The sequence below is a fragment of the Dreissena polymorpha genome, chromosome 11, assembly GCF_020536995.1.
Source record: "Dreissena polymorpha isolate Duluth1 chromosome 11, UMN_Dpol_1.0, whole genome shotgun sequence".
NCBI classification, from domain to species: Eukaryota; Metazoa; Mollusca; class Bivalvia; order Myida; family Dreissenidae; genus Dreissena; species Dreissena polymorpha.
In genome coordinates this window covers 64007061-64015179 of record NC_068365.1, presented here as the reverse complement: position 1 = coordinate 64015179, position 8119 = coordinate 64007061, and the positions used below count along the sequence as shown (strand labels likewise).

At 37.5% G+C, this 8119-nt stretch overlaps 1 protein-coding gene across 3 annotated transcripts in view; it reads right to left on the bottom strand.

Moving 5' to 3' along the window:
* Positions 1 to 3267: 3267 nt before the first annotated feature.
* Positions 3268 to 8119, bottom strand: part of LOC127851908 (death-inducer obliterator 1-like) — a 62150-nt gene continuing 57298 nt past the window's right edge. For all 3 annotated transcript variants that reach the window (XM_052385870.1, XM_052385869.1, XM_052385871.1), the window contains one exon: positions 3268 to 8117. In XM_052385870.1, coding sequence (XP_052241830.1) covers positions 5452 to 8117 — 2666 coding nt within the window. In that variant the 3' untranslated portion in view covers positions 3268 to 5451. The remainder of the gene's footprint in view (positions 8118 to 8119) is intronic.

The following is an 8119-nucleotide window of genomic DNA, read 5'->3' as shown; positions in this document are numbered from 1 at the left end:
GTTTATTTCTTCAAAGTTATTGCCGTTTACCGTAAAACTCCGTTCTCCCGAATAGATTGCTGAGCACTGCTTACCGTTGATTTTTTTAATATAGTCACATCTGTAGTGATTCAACCTCTGACAGCGTTATCCAAAATCAAATGTGAATACTTAAACTTTAGCGAATACCGATACTGATTATTTGATCGTTTGAAGAGCTCTATACTCCTTGCCCCTGTTTGTTGTGTAGGCCAATTCTTCATTTCATGATTGGTATAACATAACGTTGATCGCGTATTTGTAACAAAACAGACAACACAAGTGCTCTCATTTATGAAATAAACGTAAACTAATAAAATGTTTTAATCTGCAAATGGGATAAAACACAGTTTTCGCTATTATGTATTTAAATGAGTTGTATAATATGGCACTAAATGTACCACGTTTATATTTTATGTTGTTAAAGAAGTTTAAATACTTTATGGAATAATATTGCATAATCTACACCTTATACAGACAGTATATGCCTTTATTTAAAAATTGTTGAGATCTGCACACTGAACTATCCATTCAGTTTCCAAACATTTATCACTGAATGCAGATTGCTTTTAAAAGTTGAAATTTAAGCAACGTTTCAATGAAACTGGTTCTTCATAAAAGTCTCAAAATCCAGTGCTTTGTAAATGAACACTATTATATTTGGTAGTTGATATTTTAAGAACTCAGACAATGCATCTTACACAAAAACAGTAGCAACGAAACCGAAGAATTTAAAATAACCTGCCCGCTGACAACAAGATTGTTTGGCAATTCTGGTTGACTAAGTAGCCGGATCTGTACAATGATAAAAAAATGTTGGAACATATGATGCCACTGTAGGACTCATATTGATTTTTTTTCTTTTTTTTTTGTTCTTTAAACTTTGAGTTTGATTTTTTTTGCATTGGCATTTAAATTAACACCGTTTTAAATCGGTATAATGTGTGGTGAGTGTTGTAATATGATTTATAGGTACGAAACCCTTGCGCACTTTACAATTGATGATAGTGTTTCTCATGTACTAACGCCATTTATTTTGAAAGAAGTGATGAGGGATTCATAGAACGAATTGATAGAGAGAGAGAGAGATAAGCTTAAATAGTATTATCTGTTGTTCATTGCTATATTTTAGTCATTCGCATGATTTCAACTTGTATTTGATAAACAATTGATTTGCACATTGTATGCCCGTCATCAGATATTGCATCCTAAATATACAATCAATGTTGCTTGTTGGTTTTTATTGTACTTAATCATAGATTTATCACATTGATCCAAAATTCGTGTGCCTGATACAATAAATAGACAGATTTTGTGTTTTTGGAGATATATATAAGTGGTGTTAATAATGCTCTGTTGCTTCCTGTAACCACTGATCTGTATAATATCAGTGGGACAGCATCCTGTACCATCAGCTTGTACACCATGTGTTTCCTGGCAAAATGGTTGGTTAGTTGCATTGTAAGGCATGAACAAAAACACATGTTTCATTATTTGTTGTTTTTACACCCATTCTATTGCTGATGTACCAACGATTTGTGCAAGTGGTCCTGTTGTCATTGGTCTGCGTGTTTATTGAAAAGAAGAATGGGTTGTTAAGCTTGATAAGACCAAGCTCAGATATTCGTCTCCGTCTGCATTCCGGCACACCTTCACATAAACCCATCTTATTTGTTTTTGTAAAGGTAAAACTTTTTTAATGAATTATTTTTAGAGTGGTTTTGATGTTTTTGTTTTATCTTGGTTTTTAATCTAAATTCTCATCAATAATTGAATACTAATTTAAAGATATTTTATTATTAAGGCACATGTGTAAATAACGTTTTATGACGTATTTCTAAAGACGTCTTTATTTTATTTTCAGGTGAAAACAGACATTTCCTTTTGTTTAAGCTTTGGAGACATAACCGTTGTTTATGTGCAATTGCGATTTCACACATTTAAACAAGTTGAAATGTTCATGTCTTAGCATGGTATACATTAATCAATCATCTTCTTTTAGAATGAAGAATTATACTGTGCCGATGTTAATTCTTTGTGTTTGCTATTCATTATTATTTATTCGACTGGCACAACAAAGGAAAGCATTTGGATTTTAAAGTATTAGTTGCTATTTTGTATTTGCTTTGACAAGATGTATTGTGAATATGTGTCCTTAGTTCTTCTTTTAAGCAAATATGTCATTTCTTCAATTAAACGCGTGTTAAATTTGTTTGAGTAAGTTAAATAAATGGCATGTTTGTAGTGAATGTTTTAATTTGTGTTTGTCTGCAACAAATAATGGTAGCGGCCAAAATTTGTATTTGTTTTATTTTTCAATTGATTAATGATCATTGTTACATATTTCCTTTTTTATATGTATTTTGTAAATGATAAGTTTTGTTCTTGGGGAAAAAATACGTCTTTTTATAAAACATTTAACGAAAATACTAAACGCTATGTTTGCTATCTTTTAACGACAAAAACGACATCCCACGCTTACAAAAAGTAGTTATCAGAATGGTCAGGACTAATCAAAAATGGAACGCTGAAGACATTCATGATGAATGCATATATGGGCCGAGTTAAACATGTTATTAATATTAATTTCATCATTTGTCTCTGTTCCGAAAGTACGGCTGCAAGATTAGCTAAGATATTGATACACGCGCGTCTCACCTAGGCGAGTCAGGTTCAATACCCGCTGAAGCGCATTTGAGTTTGTAATGTTGTCACCAGACCGTACAGAAAAATTATCCGGTTATTCTAGGTCCTCCCCAAGCACAACCCCACACACAGATGCTTTTCAAACATTTTGATTCGGTGTTTACGATTCACAGCCAGTATCTTTAGTCGGATAATACAAATTCCTTATATATTTAGGCAGGTAATCTCTTAAATTATATAATACACCTATATTTCTACTATCTACTAAAGTGATTTTGCTGCATTTTTTGTTTGTATATTTGAAGTCAGTCCGCTCCAGATACAGCATTATGAAATGACTAACATTTATTCAATACCTAAAACTCCTCTGCATAATACAGGGCTACTGCTAGATCCTTAAGTCACGAACTCTCCCTAAAAATGATTTTGTATGTAAGGCAGCATTTGCAGCTTGAAAACCTCATGGCAAACCATATGATGAACATGTTTTTCCATAATTATACAATTCAGTTCGGCAAATGAAATTTACTCACATGCTATTAATTTTGATATACAATCACTGTAACTTATATTGTCGTATATAATTCAACAAAAACACAGTCATAAAGTGTGCAGTATTTTATTTCTTACTGTCAGACAAGGTTCTAAGACATTAACCCATCGGATATTAAAACACTGTAGATTGTTCTTAGAAGCTACTGTGGTGTTAACACACACGGTCCATAGCCTTTGTTTTGTATCCGCTTTTATGATATTTTCTGATTAAAGAAAGTATTTTCTAAGCAAAAATCCAGTTAAGGTTGAAAGTGTCGTTACTGATGTCTGTGCGGAATTCACAGGCTAATCTGGGACAACACTTTACGCACATGCATTAAACCCCCTTTTCACAGAGCACGACCCATATTTAAAAACTACTAAAAATCACTAAAAACACTGTACGTCATTCCAAAATCGTATCTTCACTGTACTATCAGAGCCCATGCGAGCAGTATGCAATTTTCCAAAAAGCGAATAATATCCAAAAGATTAATGTTAATTTTTGGTCTAACAGTCAGTAACAGCTTACTGACTTTAGCATAGCATCAACAACAATTATTTAAAACACAAAAGCGGCTACAAAAAACATGCATTGTTGAAATCACACAATTGGTTATGATACACAAATGTTCAAAACAATTCGATAAGAACCTAAAATTAATTCGCAAACAACAAATACAAAACTGTATACTAATGGTTTGCATAAATGAAAATATGTATACAGCCGCATGTTCAATATTGTTTTCCAGAATGTGTCACAGACATGGATGCCCCAACGACACATACACATCTGATATATAAATGTACAGTGGACACGAGGACAAGAGAAGCACTTTAGCCAAAACTGATCATCAAACACATTAAGGCTGAGACAATCTGAGACTAATCCATCCAGTAGTTTAAGGATTTGACAACAAAACATGTTGGACTATGTATGGTATAGTTGAAACACAAACAAAGGGTCATAGTTCTACCTCAACGCATTGCAGGCATATCTCTTTTTCCAATGATCACACTGCGACAGTTTGAGTGATATCCAACTAATAATTATAAACGAGTTGAAAAACAAATTTCAGTATGGGACTAAAACGGGGCCATAGTTATTCCAAAACTCGTCAGAAGACTTATTCCTTTCTTTACAATAATCTACACATTAAGGATGTTTGAGTGAAATCCACACTGAAGTTCCATATTTAAGTTATAAAGGGATTAAAAGCCTTGTGACGTACTAAGAGAAGAACAAAAGCAATGCTAAAAGCCTTCAACTTCCTGGGACAGAGACATTTTTGTAGTTAGTGCATTAGATTCAGTGCATAATTTAAAAAACAATTGTGATATCGTTGAAAGAAATGAAAATATTTTAAGTATTCATTTGAGTTCAGTTTCGTATGTTGCCTGTCTCTGTCGACTTCTGTAACACGAGTTTGAATGTAAATAAAACAATGACTGAATTCTAAGTTAACATCAACAACATTTTTTTTCTATTTCAAATGAAACATTTAATACTTGAAAGTGGCAAAAAAATGCAATTTTCTAAATAAACTCTACAGTATATACAACATAAAACGTTATAACAGTTTGTTTTGCATTTAAAAAAACAGTAAAAGTGATCGTTAAAACCGCAAAGTGTATTAAACACGATAGTTACCCCAAAATTGTGGTCTAACCAATATTAACACACCATATCTTTCAATAACAAATCAATGAATAAACAAGTTCACAACAATACAGTATTTACAAGTAAATATAACATTATATCCATTAAACCTTTATATTAAAAGAACCCTATATCAAAAACATCATTTTCTGTTGTTTTTACTCCATACATTATTCAAACTGAACAATTTATTGTCTATATAACCAGGGTATGAATTCACATTTTCCAATGGAAAGTTGTGGTTAAAATTTCTAATTCTTGGATTCGATTAAGCGTCCAATGAAGCACAAACCTTAATACAATTCTTTGGAGAAAATGTCCTAGGCTACATTTTTTAATTAACATTGCGATGTTATCTGAGATGTTGCCCTATAAACGAGTATATGCAATGTGCTTTCTACGTCCTCAAATGTCTTACATGATGATGTCGTCTTATGACATGATCAAATGTCTTACATGATAATGTCGTCTTATGAAATGATCAATACCATGTGACGATCCATATTACCTAAATAGGTGCGAAACAAAGAGTCAACATCGTATGATTAAAAAAGTGTGCAATACTTTCTCTGTGACTTCAAAGTTCGAGATTATTATCTTCTTGAATGTCTTCCCTGTCCATGTCGTCTGTCACCGCGATCCCGACCTTGTCGATCATGTGACCACCCATGTGCCCCACTGTGATGCCTATCAGAGGATCCCCGATCACGTGACCTGCTCCGGTGACGATCCCTGTCATACGAGTCGTGTCTGTCCCTCCTGCGACCGTCACGCTCCCTTCTGTCCCGATCGCGCGAGTGAGAACGATGACTACGGTCTCCTGAATGACTCCGACTGTGTGAGTGATGTCGATGATGGCTGTTACTGTCTGGAGTGGGAGGGGCTGCCGAATCGGTATATACAGTGGTCGTATTTGCTTGCATTGAAGACGATGATGACGCTACCGGCAATGCTGGTCCGAATTCAAACTGAGTTTCACTGGATGGAACCAGTTCGAGGTCAAAAGACATGGCTGGAGTTGGTACACTGTCTTTGCTTTCGTCTGAATCGAAAGCCACTAGGCTGGAACTTGTGGACTGCATTTGGCCCATGGTTTTCATCAGCGATGGCCTTGGTGCCGTAAGGGGGAGATCCAATAACGACGGAGGATTCCCGGACAAAGGTCCGTGCTGCATTCCGGGCGGAGGTCCGGTGTGACCTGGCATAGGGGGTCCAGGACCAAAACGCGATGGGTCCAGCAGAAAGCCTGGGGATGGTAAGTGTGAAGGCATATCAGGCGGAAAATGGGCCTGCTTGGGCATACCTGGCGCAATACTTGCCCCAGTAGTCCAACCTGTAGGCCCCATGTTCGACCCCCAAACATTCGGGGGAGGTCCACAGAATGGCGGTGTCGGCAAAAGGGCTGGGGGTGGCGTTGGCAAAAGAGCTGGTGACGGCGAACCATGCATTGAAGAAGCCATAGAAAAGGGACCGGGAAGCATTCGGGTCCCTGCTGGGGGTACTGGCGGAGGAGTCATAGGCTTCTTTTTAGCGATTTCTAAAACAATTTTATTCAATCTTTCATCGCTAGGGAGAAGTTCACCTTTTTTCTTTTTCATCTTCTTAAGTTTTTTCTTCTTATTTCGAGACATATACTCTTCTTCCTCATTTTCATCCACATTTCGTTCCTCTCCAGTTTTCTTCTTCTTCACGGGCGGTTCTGGTGGTTTAGGTTTTGGTGGCTCAGCAGGTAACGGTGGCGGATCAAAGGGCACAGGAGGCGGATGAACAATTCCTTTAAACTCTGAGACACTTTCATTACAGCGAATAGGCGGTGCAATCATAGGATGTGACGGTGCCCAATCTTCGCCAGTGGATGGGGGCTGGTTCGGTGCCAAGAAAGGTTGGAATTGTAACGCCTGCGATACCCCAGGTGGTAATGATAGCGTTGGACGATGATCTATATCAGTTGGATCGGTTCGAAGATCTTCGTCTTTGGTGCTTTCCACTTCAGGTTGACTCCTAAGATCAACATCAGCAGCTTTTTTAGCATTGTCCGTATGAACCTCAATACTTTCTGAAGTATTCTGAACAAGTCGTCGTTTTCTTGGACTCAATTTCTTTGTCCCGTCGTCATCAAATCCCTCAAAACTTCCACTCGAGGAATCTGAATCGTAGTCGAAGCCAAGGAACGACTTTGATTGTCTTCTCTCAGAAATTTCTATTTTTTCAGAATTTCTTAGGTCCGTGTCGGTTTCCGTAGGAACCGTAACAGCTGATTCGGTGGAATCTTCAAGCCCTGGTATTACAAGTTTAGAAGCATTTGAATCCGGTTCTTCAACAGAGCCGGGTAGTTTGGAAAACAAGGACATCAGGGCTGTTGGTAAATTAATACTAGATTTAGCACTAGAATCAGAACTTGCCAGATTCTTGAATAATGAAGTCACATTTGGAACATCCTTAGATGTTGATTTCTCACTTTGACTTTTACTGTCTTTAACCTCTTTCTTGAGAGTATCTATTGGTTGTTCATTTTTTCCACTTATTTCAGCCTGTAATGCTATTACAATATCGTACTTCATGTTGGCTTCTTCTTCTTCTATCTTAGCATCAATGGATGATTTGTCCACAACATGCTTCTTGTCACCAGTATCAATAACTGAATCTTTTAAAACAAGATCTGATGACTGTAGGGAAGACGAAGATTTTGTTTCTGAAGAAGCCGTAATATCTGAAGTCAAGGCCAACAACGACGACACAGACTCTTTTAGCATCGATGTTGTTAATTTTGATGATGACACTTGCGAAGCACCTGAAGTGACGAGTAGATTGTCAGATGAGATCCCTGCACTAGGCTGGGGCAAACGCTGTGTATGGTCTCTGAGATCGATATCCATCGCTTCCAGATCGTCTGTTGGCGCTGCTGCCGATGATGCAGCTGCTAGGGCCTGCGCCGCGTGGGCTCTTACTCTCGGATCTTTCGAGGTAAGCCCGGAATTCGGCGCTGGGACAGCGCCATGTGACGGCGATTGTGCAACACCTTGAGCCGGACTAGACCCACTAGCTGTCGGAGACTGGCCTAGCTTTGCAGAGATTCGTTTTTGTTCTAAAAGTTTCTTTTGTTCATCGACCTTTTTCGTCAACTCCAGCAGGAGTTTTCGCTGATTACCAAATTTCGTCGTGGTTGCTAAAGCTGCGACCATGGCTGCGGTTGCTTCAGCAGGGTTCTTGCTCTGAGCAATTTTCTCGATCATCTTTGTAACAGCGTCTGATGATTTGTCT